General features: G+C 39.3%; 1 protein-coding gene across 1 annotated transcript; it reads left to right on the top strand.

Annotated features, from left to right (window-relative positions):
• Positions 1 to 2,231: 2,231 nt before the first annotated feature.
• On the top strand, positions 2,232 to 24,525 carry LOC307269744 (fibronectin type III domain-containing protein 4-like; the record flags this gene model as incomplete). The annotated part of the gene is made up of 7 exons (XM_080052773.1): positions 2,232 to 2,313; positions 12,117 to 12,232; positions 17,391 to 17,492; positions 19,761 to 19,863; positions 19,947 to 20,036; positions 21,679 to 21,845; positions 24,484 to 24,525. 7 exons carry the CDS (start codon positions 2,232 to 2,234, stop codon positions 24,523 to 24,525), a joined length of 702 nt encoding a protein of 233 aa, XP_079908899.1.

Here is a 24,525-nt window from a genome sequence, read left to right as displayed (position 1 = left end):
TACAGTTTTTGAAATATATTGCATTTATTAAATATATGGTTTTTGAAGGACTTTATTAACCACAAACTACTGTATGACACTTCACTGACACAAGGAATTTTACTTTGAAAATACTTCCATTCTTTTAGTTCTATAAGGTATTGAATGCAGGACTTTTACAGCTGACATTAATGTCCACATGTAGGCTGTATGTACAAACATCTGCTGTGCTTCATTAGATCATAGTTTCACATGTGTACTTCTTCAATTTAAACACTTGCTTCAGTTGCCCTGCCATCAAAACGTATGACTGTGCAGTGAAATAACCGTTGCGTTGCTTAAAATACATCATAGGTCATAACTTGAAAAAAAAGCGACACATGAAGATTAATGGCGTGTGAAATCTTTGACCAACAGTTTTTTTTTCTAACAAGGACTTTATAAAACGGGTCTTTTATTTTGACGCCAGATCTGGGCAAAATGCCAGTTTTCACACCATGGAATAGGATTTTGCAGAAAGTCAGAGTGGTGTCCTTTCCTTTTAGAGAGTCGATTTTACAAGAAAGGTCAATATGCTCGGTCCTATATCCTGATATATAATGAGCAGAACTGTCATTTGCATCATATGAAAATATATAAGCCCACTTTGTAATGTTTGTAACTTGTTTTATTGCTACTTTTTCTCTAATAACAGGTTTACTTTATTAATACTTTAGTGTATTTAGAGGGACTACTGGTATATTATTGGATGGTGCCCAACCTGGGGATTGAGGCCCATCCAAGAGACCACAAGATAAATATGTATGTGGGGGCAGAAAGGTGATTTTTTTTTTTACTTTTTTTTTTCTCTTACTTTTTATGTCACTTTAGGCTTCTGCACAACATTTCAATACATCATATTTCTTACTCTACTACTACTATACTAGCACCGTGTCTAGACATAAAAGCACATGAGCCTTTAAGGGCCATCCACAGCTTAGCTCCTCTGTACTTACCTGAACTCTTGCACATGAACACACCTGCCTGCTCTTAGTTTTCCTCTGAATTGTATTAACTGTTTTTTTTTAACTCTACCTTGTAGGTGACCTTGAGTGTTTTGAGAGGTAACTCAAACAGATCCAAGGGGCATTACATGTACTTTTACTTTGATTCTTTATGTACATCCAGCTGATTATACATTACTGAAATATGATTTTGAATGCAATGTGTACTTATAATGGAGTATTCTTGCAGTATTGGCACTTGAGTAAATTATCTTCTTCAACCAGCATTATTGTAATCCAGCTCTACATAATGCACGTGTAACTGACAGTGGTGACATGCGCATCCCCTTCCTCTGTCCTCTTATTCCTCCATCCATCCTCAGTGTAGTGGTTGACACGTCAGTCTCGTGCATGCCTCCTGTGTTTCTGCGTCTTTGGATATTAAATGTGTGTGTGTGTGCGCACGCCTGTGTGTATGCGCGTGTGTTCGGCTGGATAAGATCCTGCAGACAGACATTTTCTGACGCCCTGGGCTTCCAATACACGGCAACTTTGCGCTCCAAGACATCGGGTGACTAAATATCACCCTTTTAATGGCCATTTTCTTTAGCATTGTAGCGCTGATTTCCTCTGAAATGACAGTCGGTCTTGCTTGAGCGGCGCTGTCCGCGGTGCTGAAAACCCCACCGCGACCTGCCACCTGGCTTGGCAGCGCAGAAAAGCCGATATTTGTTTTCATATTTTTTTAATATATATTTTTTATATTTAGGAATGCGTCTCCATCTGACATGTTGATGCAACATTGAGCGCGCGAGGCACAGGCATCGCTGAGCACAGGAGTGGGAGGGAGAGCCTCGAACTACCTGTTAGCGTCTTCGTGGGCTGCGGGATTATGCGGGCTCCAATGCGCGTTTTTTTGAAGGCTCTGGACAAGTCTCGTTTGGTATTCATTCAGCATACATAATATATTTTTTCTGCAGCTGCATTCATACCTATACTGACCTACTTTGTCCAAGTTGGGGAATAAAAAAAACTGACGGCAGACGAGGAAGGAGAGAAAGGAAGTAAGCGGTGTGTGTTCTGGGTTTAAGAGAAAAAAGGAGGCGACCGTTGGAGATGGTGTGGAAACAGTGGTGGTGACCCTGCGCCTCTGAGGGGCAACTTCCAGTTAAACAAGGAGAGTTACGAAGGAAGGAGGAAGAGGAGGCAGGACGAGCAATGAAGAGGCAAAGGTGTGTGCGCGGTGCGCGTGCGGACACCGAGAAGGTTATGACCGCGTCTCTACACCTGGACCTCGGGCTGCTGCTGCTGCTGCTCGCCTGCTGGCAAACACCGGCAATGGTCGGAGCAAGTGAGTCGATCCCTCTTGTTTACCTCAGTCCCTATATATTACTGTCATTAGGTACCTATGTATTAAAGCCCCAGATGCCTTTCCAGGTTCTAACAGCTGGAATATATCATAATGATGATTAGAACGTTGCGAATGAATGAATGACACGTTTATTTTCGTGTCATTGTCAATTTGTCACACAAAAGTGGCATTACAAGGCACCAATATATATTACAACACTATGTACAACATACACATTTACAGTACAATAGTTGAAATCTAATATAGCCTACATTCAGCACCCGATAAGTATATAGTGACATATTTCTCTTAGCCCACGCCTTTTTCCACAAATCCAGCAATTACATATAATATGCTCTATTTTCAAAATAAGCTATGTTCTGCATATAATGAACTTCTGCACACTGAATTGTTTGAATAACCTTAGTATCCCCTTAGTTGGAACTGGTATAATTGTGTATAACATGGCAAATTCAACAATCCAAAATATGTTAACATATCAAACATGAGCAAAAATGCAAAGCTATGTTGAAAAACAATTTTCAACCAAGAACATTGCTGAAATGCATCAAGAATCTAGATCTAGAATCAAGAACAAACATAAGCCGAATGAATAGGCAATTTGTTTTGTTTGTATGAAGTTTATTAAGACTCAAAGAGATCCATTTTTTCTCAACTTAACAGACCTGACATCATTTGCAGCCAATTTAGAAAGAAATATGTTGGAGCTTCTTCTTGTATAGATGAAAGATTGATAGACATGAAGAAAGGGACAATAATCCTTCAGACAAACAGACAAAATGATAGGTTTCCCATGTGCAAACATCTCCCATCTGTGTCTTTTTCTCTGTATCGATTCATCTAACCTCAGCCAGTACACACTCCCACTGTGCAGCCAGACGTCACTATAAACCCAGATAACTTCATTGTAAATGTTAGTGAAGAGCTCAACGTTTCAAAAGAATACCAAATGTGTCGGGATACATTCATGGATGACATGAAATGGGTATAAATCCATCAAAACACGGGAGCCTTGGGAACATTTCATATAATTTGCTTCATTGAAGTAGGATAATAAGTTTATGCAGAGACAGTGTGACATAAGCTGCTTTTCGCAACCTAAGCTACTAATGTGGGTAGAAGACTTGATGTTACAGTTATAGTGTGTAACTTTTTCATATAAGTTAATGTCAGTTACATTCAAGCTATTGCCAAACAAGTTGACAAAAGTTGATTAAGCCTATCAGCTCCACAAAACTCTCTGTATTTCTCAGTATGGCAGCGTTTATAAAAAGGTGTCACTCCCGACACTTGTAGAGGGGCTCAAAAAAATCTAAAGAGGCACCCAATAAATGTTTCAGTTGTTGATTCTACTGCTAAGAAAGAACCTGGACGTACATCAGAAGGTAGAAATCTATGCACGATCACCGTAGGGTAGATGTGCAGCCAGAAAGTGTTGCTGTAATTACTCAGAATTACTCATGGGGGCGACAGAAGTTACGCACTATAGCTTTAAGAGGCTGAAAGCCTTAAAATATTCATAAATTCATACTGGAATAAGAAGGTGCATCATCCAGAATGTTAAGCAGATGACAGCTTTACAATCGGCGTCGCCTGGTGTGATTGATTTAAGGTGCGTTTGTGTGTGTGTGTGTGTGTGTGTGTGTGTGTGGGTGCGCGAATGGGGGTGTTGCTGTATTGTGTTTAGGCCCTATGTTTTCAACGAGACAAACGGCTGTTGTAAAACTGTCAAATGCCTTAATTGAATGTCCATTTGGAGATTGAAAATGTTTTGTTAAAGAAATCTCTCTCTCTCTCTCTCTCTCTCTCTCTCTCTCTCTCTGTGGACTGCTTTTAATTAGCGGGCTGCAGCTGATGCACATGCGCTTAAATCATCCAAAGCGGCAGTCAGTCAGTTCCCTGCCGCTCCCTATACGTCTTTTAGACAGAATCAAAACAAACCCAACCCCAATCAACGTGCTTCCTCTTGGCCCATTACCAAGAAGCCTCTAATCTACTTTCACAAGGCTCCTGTATCGATCCGTCCGGCAAAGTAGTGGGCCCTTTAATATTGCCGCCACACACATGGCCCTTCACTTACTGCGCTAATGACATAAACATCTCCTCTTTTATCAGCCACGCTGGCCTGTCATGAGGATTTTCATTCATATAGTTACCACAGGCAGAAAGTCCCAAGAACCAATGCTCCATTTATTTGATCGTAACTCATTCCGAAAGATTTTCTGTAACCTTATCTTTAATTGAACAACTTGAAAGCTTTGCTCTTCCAATAAAGAACTTGAGGTCACCTCAGGTCTCGAGCTTTATTCGCCACTGAAATCCCTGACGGACAAAACTGAAACTAAGAATTGTTGATTCTGTGCCTGGATTTGCAAAGTTTCTTTATTGAACGTCAGTACAAGGGGGTTCCTCCAGTGTTGTTGAAGGGATTGGATTTGAGATTATTAGTAAAGTTGACATATTCTGCTCATTTCCAGGTTCAAAATTGTAATTTGAGTTTCTACTAGAAACTGTTTTCACCCTAGTGTAAAAAAAAACCTTTATATTTCTCACAGTGCCATTGCTGAATCTTCTCTTTTTAGACTGAAACGCTCCATTTTAGATCCTGTCTCTTTAAGCCCGGCCTTCCAAAAAGCCCAGTCTGCCCTGTATCTAACTGCTCGTTTGAATCTGCCAATTAGATTCAGGGGTATCTGGGGGAGTGGCCTATCACAGGTGCAGGTAGTGCTAAGTTAGGTTGGTAATGAGGGGGCGTGACATCTCTCCTTATGATGTAATAAGGGGAGATAAATCTGGGGGTTTTAACACAGGTTTTCAGAAAGGTGGACGAAAAGAGAGAAGGTTCTTTATTCTCATAGTCTCCAGTCACACCAGGGACCCATATTAATGTTGAATAAACTTGAAAAGGGACATTTTGAATAATAGTTGACCTTTTAAGGTTGAGCTCATTTTAAAGGTCCAGTGTGATAAGGGAATTTGCATTTCTTCAGAACCGACTCGGTAGAAATGGAATATAATATTTATAAGTATGTGTTATAATTGCTTAGCCTGGCACCGCCCGCCTACGTATTTTCGCTCAATTGTCATTTCCCTTCAGTATCAGTCTGGGTCTGCGGTATATTCGTGGGTTTTCTCCGCCACATTTTTTGGCGGCCCAATCAGTGAACAGAGGGAGTAGCTGTGAACAATGACGTTGAGTTTCAGGTGCAGTCAGAAGCCGGCGCATGACATACGTCACGACCAAATTTTATGCGATTGGTTGGCATATCCAGAGTGGCACTGGGCAGATCCAATAGTTTTAAACTTCAACACCCGCCTTCAAGTGAGTTAACGTTTGTCAATTGAGCGATTCTAAACCCTCTGTACAAATTAAATTAAGCACAATGGTCTGGTAGGACCAGGCTAAGAATTGCTTGAACATAAAAGTTGTTTTCTTATTTTCTTGGAATGAGTCTTAAATATGTTCTTGTGGACAAACTTAACTCAGGTTTTCAGAAAGGTTGAGGTGGCGAAAAAGATAGAGGGTGTTTTTTTTCTCATACATTTGGAGTCTGCAGTCAGACCCAGGGACCCATAATAGGGAGGTAAAAATATAAAAAAGTGCATTTTGCCATGTTTTTCCGCTTTTTAGATCATGAAGATTCAGGAATTGCGTGTTCATGGTGTGGATGAGCTGAGCGTTTGCAGCATGTAGAAGGTGATGAAAATGCACCAACTGTGACCCCCAGGGAGACTGTATTCAGCAGGAGCATAAGGCAAAAAGCAATATATGCAGGCTAGGCTCTCATCCTTCTCCGCTCTGCTTCACATTGCTGCTCATTCTTAATTGTCATTATTTATTCTCTCAGCTTCCTCCCAATTTCCCCTGGAAACCTTGAAGATTTAAATCAGTCCTGTTTTCTCCTGGGCTGCTCAGTTTTTGCAGCGTCACTGTTGCGTAGCTGTTTGAAAAACTCAGCAGAAGTTACTGCCATTGCTTCAGGTGGGACGTGACTTAACTTCGACCGAGGGTAAAATTTTAATTCTTGGCTAATTGCTGACATTTGGATACTAGTTTGAAAATGCATAATGTTGTCATTAAGCAGAGTTCGATGAAGCAACTTTCAGGTGATTCACAAAAGGTTGCACAAGTATTAAATATCTTATCCGTCTATCATGCCACGTGTCTTTAGACTTTTACATGAAATAAAGTATGTATCTGACATTTCATGCTGGTGAATCAATCAGACAACCACATAGAGCTAAGACATTACAAGGCGATGCAAAATTAAAACAAAGAGACAAAAAAGCCACCGCAAAGAGAGGCCTCACAACTAATGTTATGCATTATGGGATGAAGAAGACAATCTACTTTTTCCCCGCATGGAAATTCTGACCAATTGTGGAGCAATTCAGGAACTACTTTATTGCTCCCGCCCCATAAAAACATCTGACTAATGAGTGACATGTACGTTCTCGGGTAGCTTTTGCTTCTGCATTTTGATTCTACCAACTCCTCAGACCAGAGGAAGTGATAGTTGTGAAATAGTGCAGGACTTGGTTAAAAACAAACGATGCATATCGACAAAACGATTGCAGACCAAACAATCACTTTGATCACTTTGGCCCAAAACAAGCTTTTTACCTGTATGTGCCATTGTCTCATAATCCGTCCATTGTTTTACTGTATCTCAATCAGCATGCACAGATTGCTGCCGTATCTCCAGTTTACACACACACACACACACACACACACACACACACACACACACACACACACACACACACACACACACACACACACACACACACACACACACACACACACACACACACACACACGCACACACACACACACACACACCACACACACAAACAAACACACACAGAGGGGTGGGGTTAGCCATTAGCCAGATTAGGCTGTCTGAGTCTACCAGCAAACTGTTACTCTGCAGTGATTTACAGCAGGGGCGTACGTCACACATTGCTCTGATGGAGAGACGAGGGCTGTCACTGGCCTCAATGTTTGTTTTCTCTTTTTGGCTGCTGCAGTGCAAGTCATTGTTGGGTTGTGAGGGACTGCAGAGGGTTTGGAAGAGCTTTTTGGTGGACGCTTTTGAATTATTTAATCACAGGGATGTGCACAGACATTTTGGGGGGCAAGGAGCTCAATAAAAAAAGGGCACAAACCAAAAACATGCACTTTTCCCAATTTGATGTTGTCACACCACTGACACCCATACTCACAAACGCTGTTTATAACATGGGACCTGTTGATTTTTTAATTAAACACATTCAGATAGAGATTATTTTAATGTGTAGTCAGTGATTCTGGAGAATGTTTGTTGTCTAAATCACCTTTTTGTCAAAATCATTGATATTGCCCATCACGTTCTGCTACCTGACAGTACTGCGCTTCCATGGAAAATGTGTGTTTATACACAGCCTAGGCTATACGTGGGCATGGTGCTAGCTATGGTGGGTTAGCTTTGTTTACATACCCTTTTTTACATACCAATTTACAGAGCCTAGGCTGTGAATTAAAAAGTCAGTGTTGTCTTGGCTGACTTCATAATTAAAACAGGGCCTACCCGAGTGTTGTGTAGAAAGACACCAAGGGTTGTGAGTGGTTGACTTACCTTCTGAGGACCTAGCAAAGAGAGAAAGATGAGGAAAGTGTTCCTTTTGTGCTCAAACCAGTATGATGAGTATAGTGCTTTTTTAAATGATGCTCCTACCTTCACCTGAACTGCTATATTTCATCATTTAATCAATATCCACATTCTCCTCCGCCTCCTGTACTGCCTGTTATTCCTCCACCCCCTCTCCATCTCTCCAACATTGATCTCTCTCTCTCTCTCTCTCTCCGTCCATCCATCCGTTCAACTTTGCCCTTCGTCTGTCTTTTCCCTCAAAACCAAAAGATTGAAAATTCTCACTCCCCTCCTCTTGATGCTAGCCCGAGATAATTGCTCTCTCTCTCTTTTAGTCTTCTCCCTCTCCCACGGCCTCATTCATCCCTTTTTATGTCAAATTCCTGTCGTCTTTCATCCTCCTCTCTCCATCCCTGCTGTATATCTCTTTCTCATCATCCACTCCTGCTGTCTATATTGCAAAATGCTGAAGTCTATTCACCATGTGTGCCCCACATCCCTGGTAGATTAAAGCTGGTTGGGATTTAGCATTGCTTGTCATTGGCAGAGACAAGGGAGCATTGGTGTGAATGTGTTCTTCTATGTAAGTGTAGATAGTGGTGGGGGATTCATTTCTTTATTTCTGTAAATTTTTTTATTTTTTATAAGGCAAAATATTGCAGGTGAATAGGGTAAACATTTTTACTTACAGCTATTATCATGAAACTTTTCCAGTTGCCAATTGTCTTAATGTAAATAAATACACTTGTTATTTGTTACTCATTACAATTTTTTCCAGAAATGTTTGATTAAATATGCAAATATCGCAATATATAGTTAACTAGTATGCATTTAAATTTGCATCTCTTTAAAACTAAAATCAAGATGTTGGATGAAGCCAGAGAGATATATTCACTGCCCTTCGTCCTGAATACATTCTGATAATGTCCATTGCTAGGAAACATCCTGAATTAATGGGAAATGTGTAAATTCGACGGATAAATCATTTTAGCTCGCTTAGAGGGGAGCAAATGTAAAAAGTATATCAGTTTACCTCATTCTCCCCTACACCCTTTTTCCATTTTATAAACAATGTGCATGACTTAAAAATGCCTTATCTTCGTTTTTAAGAAGAAAATGTATCATATGCTGTATGAACAAATCCTTCTGTGTGTGTGTGTGTGTGTGTGTGTGTGTGTGTGTGTGTGTGTGTGTGTGTGTGTGTGTGTGTGTGTGTGTGTGTGTGTGCGTGTGTGTGTGTGTGTGTGTGTGTGTGTGTGTGTGTGTGTGTGTGTGTGTGTGTGTGTGTGTGTGTGTGTGTGTGTGTTTGACCGATCACTGAACTCACCAGAAATAGATATTTTTCTCTAGAAGTTGATTCATAAGGGTGCATACATGTTTGAATGCACTCTTACCTCACTATCTGTAGCTTAAGTGAGCATGTGTCTCTTTATGTCCAATTGCATTTCACTATCAACACGTCATTGCTATATAGCTGAATGGGCACAAACCTCTGCAAAACCAGCGTCTACACAATGGAGGCATGGAGTCTTTCATTGTTGTATACTAATGCCCTGTGTGTGTGAATGTATGGGTGTCTATGTACTTTTGGCCACATATTGCAGAGTTTAATATTAGGAAAGGATTCAGAAATGTAAAAGAAATTCTGCTGTAAACACCAGGTTTCCAGAGCAACATTGTGCAAGCACCATTTAACAGAGCCATGCGATAATTATATAGAGTGGAATTTGACAGAGAACAGGCACTGGGCCCAAAATGTTCATAGTATACGCCTCCACACTATCAGTAAAAATTGACCAGAACGAATTGCAGAATAGACACAAATGTTGATTTGCTTTCCTAAACTGGAAAGGCTCCCACTTTTCTCACTGAGTGCAAGAGGTTCACAAGCTTTTTCCTGGGCAACCTCGAAAAAAAATTGGAAGACTGGATGCTTGTACACAATTAGATATGGCCAAATTTGCATGTTTATTTCGACATGACTAAAGAAATTTAAAACACAGAAAAGTATATCTATAATGTTTACATGTAACTAATCAAAGTTTCACTATATTTCTGTAAGTTCAAAATGTTACTCTTTTCACCTGCAGTGTTTTGCCTTAATTGTCTGATTTATGATTAATTGTCTTCTTAGAGACCTATACATAATATTTTTTGATTTATGAATCTACATAATTACCATTTTATCCCCAGGCTAAGTGGTTAAATGGCTAAAATATAGCATGTCATGGGTAAACACCACTCTAAGTGGTAGTAACAACCAAAAAACATTTCCCTCAGGCTCAAAGCTTTTACTTTGAAATAATTGAGAAAAGCTGCAGTGTCATTATTATTCCTGTATTTAACATGGAACGTGAAGAGAATTTGATTATAATTAGTTTATTTTTGAGTCCTAATTGGCGCTTGCTCAGGCTCCAGTTCCCTCCTGAGGCTGGTTTATTATGTTAAAAACATAAAAAACTTTGTATTAATTGGTCTCTGCAGCCACAGACACTGTTAAATGTGAAGCTCTATTCTTGTGCTGCTTTAAGAGAGAGAAGAAGTTTGGCTGAACTGAGGTTATCAATGTTTTCTGAGCCGCAGGCAGTCTTTTCATTATTCTGTGTTTTTGTTTAATTTAAGTAGTTTTTTTATGTCTTCTCGTCTTAGGTTGTGTTCATGCTTAATAGTCTGCTTCTTTGGTGCGCACCAGATGTGAGCTGAATGCATTGTTTGATTTTTCAGATGGTTCCGTTCGCTTTCACAAAGGCAAAACTGAAACGGACGTGATGTCTCGGACTGTGTTTAAACCAACTCAAGTGTTGGTTTGAAGCGTCCTAAACAAGGCTCCCCTGGTTCTCTCAAATAATTCAGCTACAGTAACTTTCCTTTCCTTCCCTACCTTTGGAGGACATAGCTTCTACTGATGATTAAGTATAAGGTAATGATTCTCGCTCTCTAAGCGAACACTTGAGATTCCCCATCAATTTGAACCTTCAACCTCCAGAGAACCATTAGCCTGAGGGTGTTAAGTTCAGTGTGTGTGAGTGTGTGTGTGTGTGTGTGTGTGTGTGTGTGTGTGTGTGTGTGTGTGTGTGTGTGTGTGTGTGTGTGTGTGTGTGTGTGTGTGTGTGTGTGTGTGTGTGTGTGTGTGTGTGTGTGTGTGTGTGTTGGTGTTGGTGTTGGTGTGTGTGCGTGTGTGAACAGGATCATAACATTTACATTTTAACCATGTGGCCGGGTGTCCTGTTCAAGGACACTCGGATAGGCGTCTAATGGAAACTGACATGTGGGCATGATGGAGTGGCAGTTTGTTTCTATGTTCAGGATGTCCAGGAAGAGAAGTACAGGGCGGGTGGAGTTTGTTTGGGAACCACTGAATCACTTTGTGCAACTCCATCCAAACATCAGACTGTACAATGATGGATTATGGCATGAGCCAGATGTTAAATAAGCCGTTCTCCAATTGGTATGAACTAATAAAATCCATCACTAATGGAGGTATGATATTTATATATTTGATCAATCTTAAAACCCAATATCGGTTTTTATAAGGCTTATACAAAAATATCAAAGTAAGGCAGTTTTATTTATGTAACACATTTCATTTCACTCAAACGTTGTGTCTATTGCATTTATATTCATGCAGCATCGATAAACAAGTATAGAGGAATATAATAAATTTCAGAGAAGGCAAGGATAACAAAGAAGAGAAAGAAACTGTCCCAAGGGGTTTTATTCATATGTGATGTATTCATTATCCCAGAGAGGTAAACATCCTTTAAATAAGGAGATGTGGCTAAAATATGTAGACAATCCTGTATTGAGGGTAGTAAGAAATAAATGGTTTTCCCAGTATAACCTGGGCTTTTTCGAGTCGGGGACTAAAGACACAGGCTCTAAAAACGGAGTGTTTCAGACAGAGGCTGAAAAGAAAAGATCTCACAATGGCATTGTGAGAAATGTAAAAGTTTTTTTTTGGACACTGCAGCATTCAAAAAGTTTCTAGTAGAAACCTAAATTACAATTTTGAACCTGAAAATTAGAATAATATGTGACCTTTAAAACCGGTATCACAGATGAGTGTAATCTTGCCTTGTCCACATAATGCTTTGTGTTTTGTCTCTAATAAGAAAGATAAAATGTGTGTATGTGTGTGTGTGTTACCAGCGGTGCCAGCTGCCCCTGTGAACGTATCGGTGACCCAGCTGCGGGCGCACTCAGCCATGGTGACCTGGAACGTCCCTCAGGGAGACACCGTGATTGGATACGCCATCTCGCAACAGGTAAACCTCAAGTAGCCTTTAACATCTTCACTGTATAGTGTGCGTGTGAGGGAATATTTATGGACAAGGACCTAGATCGATTTATTTATTAATGGCTTTAATCCTCAAAAAGGCTTGACTAATTATTTATCGAGACTGCTCATTAAGCCCAGTCAATCTGTCTTGTGTCAAATGCACCCTGGACTAATCCTTTCTCCCCTCTACGGCTCTTTATTTGGTCGAAGGCCAATTAATATTGCACTGATACAAATTGAAGGGATATAAATTATAAAGCGGACGCCGAGAAAAACCTGGTTCGCTGCCAGTGGGATCAAGGCTGGGAAAAAAACTGCTTTTCAAAAAGTTGAATGATGTATTTTTGCATTGTGTCTTTATCTCTTGAGGAATGGATGCTTTTCTCATTTCTTATTCGCTGCTGGCCACAGGGCTTTTTAAAACGCTGCGTCATTCATGAGGCCAGTAGAAATTCAACATTTAGCCTAAAGGCCCCTTTCGGTAACAAATAAAAGTTAGGAAATGTTGGCGGAATTTGCATTAACATTAAACTTGTTGAGAGGTCTTGTTAATGTCGAGGCTGGCTGCTGGCCCATGATGTAATCATAAAAATAAAAATAAATCTCCTGATAACAAAAAAGGTTTCAGGCCAAAAGACCTGGAACTCTCAGCGTCCAATTAGCAAGACAAAGAAGAGGATTAAAAGTAATGGAGGAGGTAGAAATGAATTGGTTGTTCTGAAAAAGTGAGTGCAAACAGGTCAACTCCTTGGCAGATCAATTTTAGTACCCCTTCATCGACTAAATGTTCAGTTTAATTGATTTTAAATTGGATGTTAAAAAGGCAGGTGTAAAAGGGTCCTAAGAGAACAGTTCGCTCCTGCATCACAGATGTTGATCCACTTGTAACAGCTGCTGTGTTTACATGAAGCTAACTAAGAAAAAAGCTGCAACAAGTTGGACCCTGATTCAGACTACTATGGGGGTGAAACCGCTAGCTTAGTATTTCAGCCCTTTCTCCATTGCGTTTTTAGCTAACAAGTTCCCCTTTGTCGCTGGTAAATCACAAGATGTTTTTGTTACATTTAATTCTGCTCGTATATCACCACATTATGTTCTCCTTACATTTCCTAAATAAGAATCAGCCTGCTAACTCAGCGTGGTTCACTTTAATCATTTCTGACCACCCACCCCACTGTTTGGCAAAAAAGTAGATCCGGACATTAGCTGTACTCTGAGCGAGGGGAGGCGTCTCCATTAGTGGAAATGATTTGGCTCGGGGACCCGTCTCAAAAAGGGGGAAAACATCTACAAAACGATGCCAAACAGCTTTGCCTCAAGTCTGAGTCAAGAGTCCATCCAACCTTGTGGCATTTCCAAAAAAACAATAGCGGATGGGGGATGTCAAAACATCTCCTGCCATAACCTCAGAAAGCACAAAAAAAAAAGTTCTCATATATAAATGGGGAGCAGGTATAGAGGCATCTACACTTTTATCTTTTTTGTCCCCCCTACTGTTAGTCATCAAACATGCTCTGGAAATGCACACAAGGCCAAGAAACTTTGTTGTGTAACAAGCGATGTCATCTGTCAATCAAGAATATCTACAGAAGTTGGAACAAAACGAGCTACAAAGATCCAATGTCAGGCTGTAAGCTTGATTGGGGACCCACATCATGGCTGCTTTAGGAGATTATTTCTCACACACTATCTTTCAGGAACAAGCTGAGACTTCTGTTCTGTGTGTGTGAAGGAGAAACGGGACGAGCGAATCACAGACTCACACAAACAGATTTGCTTCAACTCTTCTGAAGTTGTTTCCAAATCCAAGAGCTTCTGGGATTCACACATTATGCAACAGCCTAATCCTCTACCTGTCAGTACTGTGTTAAAACACACCCTAGGCTCTGTAAACTGGTATGTAAACAAAAGGTACTGTATGTAAACAGTAGTAAAGTAGTAGCCCAACCATAGCTCAAAAAATGCCCGTTTACATAGCCCAGGCTGTGTTTTAACACTGTATTTTTTTTTCAACGCACACACAGTACGGACATGTTGGGGATCGTGAGGACATATTGAAGATTCAAGATTCAAGGATTTTATTGTCATTGTAATACACAACGAAATACAGTGTGGCACTCTCCAGCAGCAGTGAGTGTTTAAATGTCTAAATGACACAAAACACAAAGACAATTGACAAATAAAACGATGACACAACAACAAAGACCAAATGACGAAATGGTTTAAAAATAAATATATAAGTAGTGATATGTAGATACAAAATTATCCCTGTACATATGTGCAATTCATATGAAGATTAAAAATGATTAATGATTAAAAATGTAGGTGTGAGTGTTGGGAGCTACTGCTCCAGAGTTGTACTTAGGGCTTTGTTAGGGGGGTTGGGGAGGGGCAGGGGTTGAGGGGGTGATGGAGGCTACAGCTCTTTGAAAAAAGCTGTTCCTCATCTCTGTGGTGCGGGCCCGCAGTGTTCGGTACCTCTTCCCTGATGGTAGGGGAAGAAAAAGTGATTTTGAAAAGAATTGTAAACAAAGTGTATGCATCGGTGGATGTTGATCAAATTAATCTGTTTTAAACTGTATGCGATGCTGCGATGTTTCCCCAACCCCATAGCTGTAAGAAAACTGTCTAAAAAGCTAGACAGGAGATTTGTGGGTTGGCGGCTTTTCCCTGGTGAAATGCATTAGGCTGCCGGCTTCTTTCTTTATGAGACCAAACTTTGTCTCTAAACTTGCACCACTCCAGGCTCATTCTTTGCAGACAACATATATTCTTTAGCTGAAGTTCCAACTTTTTTCAAAGTCTCACAGGCAGCAGTTTGTCTCAGTTAAGAGCTTTGTGGAATGTGCCAGGAATCAAAAAATGATATCAAACAAGTGTATCTCTTGTATGTTTTCCCCCCATTATAGAAAGAAGTAAAACATTTTGCTGATGGTGCATCAAATGTTACTGGTGCTGCTCCTCCATATAAAGAGCAGCTGAGGTTTTTGGCATTGAAAAACTGGCATTTACTTACAAAAAGACTAATGACACAGCAGCAGGGAGTTCTTTGCTTATTTTATTGTTTTGCCCTATAGACAACATGCAGGCTGCCAGTATACTAACATGGAACTATATTAAGAAGGGCACCAAATTTAAAAATAGCATTGTGCGCATTTCTATTGTAAAGTTGCTCAGGTGGCGCATGGTGCAAGTTGAATTGGATATTTCCTGTTTGTTAGCCTGGCACTGCCCTCCTACCTACTTCCGCTGAATTTTCATTTCCATTCAGTAGTCAGTCTGGTTCTGCGGTATATTCTTTGGTTTTCTCTGGCCAGATTTTTGGCAGTCCAATCAGCGAACATGGGGAGTAGCTCCGAAGCCGGTGCATGACATACGTCACGAGTCACGACCAAACGTTATGCGATTGGTTGGCAGATCCAGAGTGGCACTGGGCACATCCAATAGTTTTAAACTTCAACAGACACCCGCCTTCAAGTGAGTTAACGTTTGTCAATTGAGCGATTCCAGACCTTCTGTACAAATGAAATTAAGCACAATGGTCTGGTAGGACCAGGCTACCTGTTGTGGGATCCATAGAGAATGCTCAGTGTGTTTTTCACGGAACACTGTGAAAATTCACACAGTTGCCTCAATGTTGTGGATTTCGATTTCCAAAAACCGTTTGCAAAGTCACAGCTTGAGTAACACTGGAATTGATTAACAACCCTTTTAACCCCCGTAAAGACGCAATGCATTATGGTTTTTGAGTGCCGTAGGACAATAAATCCTTCACTGCTGACCCGTCACTATACAAGAGAAGCGTCAGAGGTCCACTTTGACTCTTTGCTGAGTCTCCTGGGGATTGAGACATCTGGAGCGCCCCGAGCGTCCTGCCAGCGTTCTATTTATTGACTCTTCCTCATCTTTTTAGTGCTTCAACAGCCACATTTACCTCCAAGGGAACTTGTGTGTCTCTCTCTGAACCAGACTTTAACGCCCACCCATTGGCTGGATAGAAGAGAAATGGCCTGCTTAGCAGATGTTAACCCACTTATATTTCGAAAAAACTTAAAGACATGACTCAGGATTTTTTGAAAAGTTTCCTCTGCACATTTTTGAGTGTGTAACTAAGTGGACCATTTTACCTTGGTCTGAAGTGATGTATAAAAGGAGATCATTCACTATGATGGTTCAGGTGCTGCTTTCTAGACTATAAACAAGGGCCTGTGTGAAGCCAACTGTTTTTTTCCGAAGAATTGTGAACTGCTCTCACAAGGATGACCTCCATAAAAATAAAAGATTTAAGGCAAGACATTGCAGTTGAATAGCTTCTTTCAACACCTTGAACCAAAAATCTTAACTTCTAAAGCACTTACATCTACTATACGTAATATTCCTAGCACTATTCTGAAGGTTACTTATTACATAAGGATTTGTTCATATGTCGTTCATTGATACACTTTCTTCGAGGCCTCTTTGCCTTCTCGTGTTTAAATAAACACAGAAGATGCATTTTTAAGACCTGTACATAGTTTTTTTAAGAAGATATAAATGTAAACAATTTAAGTTAGATATTGCCAAATTCGCATATTTATATAAACATTTCTGGAAAAAAAATACAAAAAATAAGTAATCAAATGGCAAAGTTTCATGATGATATCTATAAGTTAGACATTTTGACCCTACCTGCAGTGTCTGGCCTTAAAGATGAGTTTTTTCAAAAAGCCAAAAACTGTTCATCCATGAGCTGGAAAGGTCATATATTGGTACATGCATTCTCTCTTAAAAGTTGCTTTTTTGCTACGGTAGAGTATCTCTGTTTGTGCATATATTCCTCTGCCTCTTCTGAACCCTGATTGCTGGCGTTACCTTGTCTGCGGACCTTATTCCCCCCCTCCCCCCCACCCCTCCAGTGGGGATGCAAGTGTTTTGAAATTAATTTATATAAGAAGAAAAGCTAGCTTCTTGTTACCGCAGGGACTTGATTTACATTAAAGCATCTGTCTTTTGAAAATCAGTAAAATTATGATGAATGAAGCAGTTCCACTAAATGCATTGTGCTGCTGAATTACCCATGATGGAAAGCAGTAGTCAGTGAGGTCATCTTAATGTTTTATATCTTGCTGCATTTTGATCACGTGACTCTGTGGTTGTCTCTCTAGAGGCAGGACGGCCTGATGCAGCGCTCCATCCGAGAGGTCAACACCTCCAGCCGCTGGTGTGTGCTGTGGGACCTGGACGAGGACACACACTACAGCGTCCAGGTTAGCTGTACAAAGACACACACACACACACATTCACCAACGTAATTGGGGTTCCTACTAGAAACTGTTTTCATGGTTTAGTTTGCATATGTATATTTCTCCTCTCTTTTTTCTGTTGCTTCCTGACCATTTGCATTATTAATGTAATGTGTGTATTTGTACATTTTAAACAGCTGTGTGGTTTGTGTCTTTGTGCCTAACCACATTTAAAATGAAATGGACAATCAAATTAAATTAATTAATTATGTGGTTTTACAAGATGTATATGTATGTATGTATGTATGTATGTATGTATGTATGTATGTATGTATGTATGTATGTATGTATAATTTGATAAAACAACTATGACATCATATTCCAGTTTGCTTGGATCCGTATCACTCTGCTTCGAGTCAGGCCGAACAACGCCCCTTAACTGTGTGTATACAAAAGCCTATGATTAGTTATTGCTTAAATAAATCATATACATAATAAACATGTCAATATCAAATAAACATTGATAGAGGCTCAGGAATGATTTTTTAGATGACAAATGGTCAAACAGTCCATTGCACTGGTCTCTCTGATGAAATAAAGTGTCATACAGAGAGGTTTTTTACAACCTGGCAACCCAAAATTAGTTCTTAATAACATCTCGTACGCCAATTAAGCCATAAAGCATTATTGAATTATTAATTAACCACTATTAATTCCATTAGTTGCCATATATAAACCTTTAAGTATCTCATATTTTCTCTGTTTGCAGCTTAAGTCAATTATGAATGGAATTAACTCATTAGATATAAAGTGTTTGCAGATGAGGAACTTGATGATAAACTACATTTCAGAAACAACCTACTAACGGCTTCTCGCTGTACAATTAGCCCTGTCTTTTATGGCAGCCCTATTAGTTTATTACAGCTCAAAGTTGCTGTCGCTAATGTGACTGCATTATTGCCACTCTATTAAACTTTATATCATCCATTATGGCTTAATAGACTGGTGCAGATTGTCCTTCAGGCTGGAGGTTAAATATGCTGTAACTGTCGGAGTGTCATTGAGCGAAAAACACACTGAAGTCTGGCCAGCATCAAGAAGTGTTGGTATTTTGGACTTTTTACCTCTCACCTTACTGCATAGGGGAGGGGAAGATAAAAAAAATAGTGTAGAATTCAGCTTTTATCTGTGGTTATCATTATACAGAGTGAGTGGATAGTTGAGGCTTGGTGTTCAAGACTTTAACCTTTTGAAGCTTGACACATTAAATAATAGGTAGAAAATTTGCAATTTTATTAATAGAAATATTATTATATTGACAAAACAAAATTATATCATTTACAATTAAGATTTATTTTTGTATCACATTTGATACATCTGACATTTTGCCTTTTTTAATTCATCACAACAATGTACTGTATATTGAAGAAATAAGAACTAATATTGTTCAATGCATTTTGGACATTAACAATTGGTTTGGTCCTTTATTTTTTTGATGGGAACCTTTATATAAACATTATTGTATTTCACCTTTGGCAGGCAGGCAGTTAAACTGTCACTGGTTGCACTGTAAATATGTAGATGACATTTCATTCTTGAAATTAAATTGAATGAATTGACTTAGATAATCAAAACAGTATGTTTGGCAGTGTGGAAGGCATGATTCATCTTGCATGATGAAATGCAATATGAAAATGTGAGATTTTCAGATATTTTACTTTCATATATTACTTAACTATAATCCTGCTGTATCATATTTTTTACTCACTTATTTAACACGACTTTAGGGGTTAGGGTTGAGGTACAATATATTAAGTAATTTTAAGTTACCTGAATACAGTAAATGTTCATATTGAAATACAAGTAACGATGTAAATATTATTCTCAACTTTTTCAAAATGAGCTTAAAGTTTTCTTGAATTTTCTTTAATAAAGGAAGTCATTTTCGACAAAGCTTTCAAAGTTGTATAATATAGTAGTACTTTCCTTGGTTGCCCCAAAGAAGATTAAAAAGTCTGCAAATGAGTCTTTAGCTAAGATATCTCTGTATTCCCCTCTTTAATCTTCCAAGCTTTCAGTCCACATATGCTGTTCATCCTCCAATGGTCTTCCAGGACAAAAAACCCAAAGCACCATTTGCTCGTTAAATGTCCCCCTTCGCGAAACACTTTCTTGTCATTGTTATCAATAATGTAAGGTCAGCCGGGAATATATGTGGCACCATTGTAGCTTTAGTGTTTACTTAAATGCTTCTACCCTAAAGAATTCCATCTTCTCCCTTTAAATTTTAAGGTGCAGTCTGTTGGGCTGCATGGTGACAGTCAACCGAGCCGCGCAATCCACTTCAGGACTCTGGAAAAGACCGACCATTATCCAGCCGGAGTCCTGGACCATCGTAAATAAACACTCTCACACACATAAACTTGTTTTACCTTGTAAATGAAGTGTTACGAGGCTCAGTGTGTATTTTCTCTTCAGATGAACCGGCGATGGAAGGTCTTGGTATGACTCCTCACCTACAGACTGGAGAGCTGCTCATTATCACCACTGTGCTGCTGCTGTGGGCAGGTGTGTGTGTGTGTGTGTGTGTGTGTGTGTGTGTGTGTGTTAAAATATGAAACTATCAAAGTAAACAGCGTCGCAGTCAGTGTTTTCCAATTGTATCTGTTGTTTTAGGACGAATATTTATGCTGCCTTCATCTGCATCACTTCTAAACACATAATGAAAAAACCATAACCAACCCTAAAGTGATTGTTAATGAATAGAATGATTATTTTGTGAATGTCGACTATAACCTAGCAAAGGATATTGTGGAACCAAAAGAAAAAGAGGATGTAAGAGAGGCACATCATCAACACTCATGCCGAGACCATCTTTCTGAAGAGAATTGAGGAAAAGGAGTTGATTGAGGTAGTTAATAACTTTAAAAAAAAAAAAATCTTCAGATTGTGATGATATGAAATATGACACTAGTAAAAACTATTATGGAAACTGTAGCTAAACCGTTAACCCATAAATGTAACCAATCATTCCAGACAGGAATATTTCCTAACAAAATAAAAATAGCAAAGATCATACCCATCTATAAAAATGGAGACATGTACTCCTTTCAAACTACAGACCAATCTCTCTGCTTCCTCAGTTTTAAAAAATATTAGAAAAACGATTTGCTCTAAGACTGGACCACTTCATAGAAACGCACAACTTACTGAGTGACCACCAATATGGCTTCAGATCAAACCGATCCACCACAATGGCAGTCATGGAATTCATAGAGGAAATATCAACAGCAATCGAAAATAAGAAATTCACAGTAGGAGTATTCATAGTGTCCACCGCAATGCTATATAAATCAAACGATGTACTCAATTCAAAGTCATTACACATGTTGTACTGTACCTTAATATTACCATACATTACATACTGTGTGGAAATATGGGGAAACACGTATAAAACCATTACAAAACGTATTTTTATTTTACAAAAGTGGGCAATCAGAATCATTAACAGAGCTGAATATCTTGAACCAACCAATACATTATTTATAAACTCAAACACACTTACATTTAGAGACTTAGTGGAGTTCAAAACAATGCAAATAATGCTTAAAGTCAAAAACAGGATAGTTCCAGACTGTATCCAGAAATTGTTTCAGATTAGACAGAGCAGGTATGAACGAAGGGGAATGTGCATGTTTACAAAAACATAGATAAGAACAAATGTAAAACAAAGATGTATATCGGTAAAAGGAGTTAACATGTGGAATGCCTTGGATGAAGAAATTAAAATGAGTAACACGGTACAAAGACTTAAAAAAATACTGAAAAAGAAGATACTTAACAGGTATAAAAGTGAGGCATGAATGGCACTGTGAATATGAATTGTGGATGTATGTTATGTTGTGGTGTAACTTGCATGTAATATTTATAAATTATACAGGAATTAATTATAGCAATAATATTTACAATTTACATTGTTACATTTTCCCATGTAGATGTTTAAAGGTCACATATCATGCTAACATTCAGGTTCACAATTGTAATTTGTGTTTCCATTAGAAACTGTTTTCACAGTGTAGTGTCCAGAAAACCCTTTATAATTCTCACAGTGCCATTGCTGAATCTCCTCTATTCAGCTTCTTTCTGAAACGCTCCGTTTTGCTTGGTGAATGACGTTGTTGTTGTGCTCACTTTCCTCCGCCCTATATAGCCGTCATAGCGCTGTTCTGTCGACAGTATGACATCATCAAAGACAACGACTCCAGCAGCGGCAAGGAGAAAGGCAAGAGGCCGCTGGTGCGCGCCACGTCCTCCTACTACAACGCCTCGGCCGCCAGCTCGCCCGTCTACCACAACGGGGCCGTACCGAGCGGCAAGGTGATGCTTTTTTACCTTGAAACTGCATGAAGGGCACATTCACACTAGGCCCAGTTGACCCGTACCATGCCAAAGCAAGATTGCGGAGCTGAGGAAGTATACCGTGCTTGAGTAAAGCCCCTATCTCACTGGGCTGCGACAGTTTGCGACATGTTTGATACACAAAATTGCGAGAAAATATGCGAATTAGCGAACATTTTCACTTGCAGTCTCACTGAGTTGGTTCCTCACAACACATTTGCGAATGTCCTGGCCAAAACTTGCCGGGAGCTCGCATTTATGTCTCGCAAACGTCTGGCGAGCGTCGCACAAACGGAATGTCAGTCTCATTTTTGTATCAAATCAGTTGCAAATATGTCGCCCTCCCAAAGTTGTCTCACATTTCTCGCACTTTCTGACTCGCGGAAACTAAATTGAGAAGGGTTTGCGACACGTTCGAGACACCTGCGACCACTTTGAGACTATTTTGAGAGTAGATTTGTTGCAAACATTTTTTGAACATGTTAAAAATTAAAAAAAGTGACAGGACTGCGAGGCTCTGCGACTCATGCGAGGAAATTGAGACCCCCGCAAACGTTTCAAAACAGTTTAGAGATTCCCTTGCGAATGCAGTCTCCAACTTGTCGCAAACAGTCGCAGCCCAGTGAGATAGAGGCTTAAGGAACTGAGCACTCACACTGGTCAAACGAACTAGAATAAAAAACGTACAGAGTGTGAGTGTGCCCTAAGAAAACCTTCAAATTGAATTCTTGCTGGCTCATATTTGGTTGTGGCTGCTTTTTCTATAATGCATATTCTGATCATTCTTGGCTTGCCAGGAATATTGTGTTCCTCCTGAAAGAGCCTTTGTTCTGTAGTTGCATCAGAGATCGCCTAGCAACCAGAGCTGCTGCTGCTTCTGCTTACTAAATATAAAACAGCCAGGGTGAAAGAGAACCGAACATTACGGAGCTTGTTGCGGTTGTCGGTGACAGGCTCAAGTCAAAATGAGCCTTCTGAAATAAACTGCAGGCCAGAGTCACGTCAGGTTCATTATACATTGTAACACCCTGCTCTGCTGGCTGTCACTGCCAAGTTATGTAAGAGTCAAATCAAAAATCAATAAGACTATCTGGAAAAAAAAACACTGCTGGTGAATAGGGTAACATTTTTAGCATGAAGATACAATTATCATGAAACTTAGCCTGTTGATTACTTACAATAAAACAATTACTTTTTTATAACAATTCTTTTCCAGTCATTTTTGGATAAATATGAAAAAGTGGCAATATTTATGCAGGAGCATCTCTTTAGAAATCAAAAATATAGATTTATTTGTATTGAAGTCTTTATTTCATTTTGGCAAAATATCATTTTCCAAAGTTTTCCAGAACAGATTTTGGATCCAGCCTCTATCTGGATGAAACTTTACTTTTTATGGTTGACCCCCACAGCTGTCTTTGTGTCATTTTAATCAAGAAAGCCCAAAGAGAGACAGCACTGCAACTTAATACTAATGTTGCTCCGTCACTGCTGAATGTTCAAATAAGCAACTGTCGGCAAACAAGTTTGACACAACTAAAATGGTGTTGGCATGTGGCCATAAAAATTGTTGTTGCTGCTTTTGCATTAATAACAAATATATAATCTAGGCCTAGTAGCACTTAGGGATCATATTCATTATCAATTAATTTGAATCATTTATTCTTTCTTGCTCAATCAACTAATTCTTTGGTCTATCAAACGTGAGAACTAGTGTTGAAATATCCATAATAATGTCACAATTCACAAATTTAAGTTTATTGCCTAATACATGTGAGCAAACGTATCGGCAAAATAGAAACAAGTATTAGCTTTACCTTTAAAAAAATGTAAAATACTCAAACGATAAAGCAATCATACATTTTCTAATGATCAACCAATCAATCACTCCTTATCCCTTCAGCTGCATTTGAGAAAAAAACATTATTTGCTTTTTAATGCCCGGTTTCTCTCTTAAATAGCTTGAAGGCCATCTTACCTCAAGCTTTGATACAAACGGTATATATTTGGCATCATTTGGAAATTTTGGCATCTTCCCTTGAATTATAAAAAAGAAGTTTGGCTGCATAGAATGAGTTAATAATGACTTCAAGCATCAGAGTTTAAGGCTCCCTCTAGAAAATTATCGATTAAACATTAAAACATTTTGGTACAGAATGAAGGACGCTTGTACCGTGCATGTTAAATCAACCAATTTATAGGCTTGAATCCATTAAAAAAACTTGTCCCTTCAGGGCAGAGACAAGAAGGAGTGTGTCATCATCCTCCGCACTGTGAGAATATTTTGTAAATTCTTCCATAGAATTACAGGCAGAACCTGAATGCAATTAAGTGATAACCCCAATTTAAGGGATCCCGTTGGAAGCAGTAAGTTTTTCTGTGTTAAAGGTCAAGGTCTCTCTCAAACATTGATCTAATTGATTAGTTAATAAATCCTTTTTATCATGTGTAAATTCACATGGCGGTGCATGTGAGCATGTCCCACACGCCTTCCCTCGGTGTGTGAGTCATGTTCATGTATGTACCCTTCTCTGTTTATGACTCATATGATTATGAATACTGTTTTCTCTCTCTTTCTCTGTCTGTCTGCCTGTCTCTCTCTCTCTTTCTCTTGCAGCTTAACAGAGCCTCCTCCTCTATCAGCATCATTCGTGTCTGA

Source organism: Ammodytes marinus, assembly GCF_949987685.1.
Source record: "Ammodytes marinus genome assembly, chromosome: 24".
Lineage (NCBI taxonomy): Eukaryota > Metazoa > Chordata > Actinopteri > Uranoscopiformes > Ammodytidae > Ammodytes > Ammodytes marinus.
Note: the sequence above shows the minus strand (reverse complement) of the source record. Positions and strands in the feature narration are given on the sequence as shown.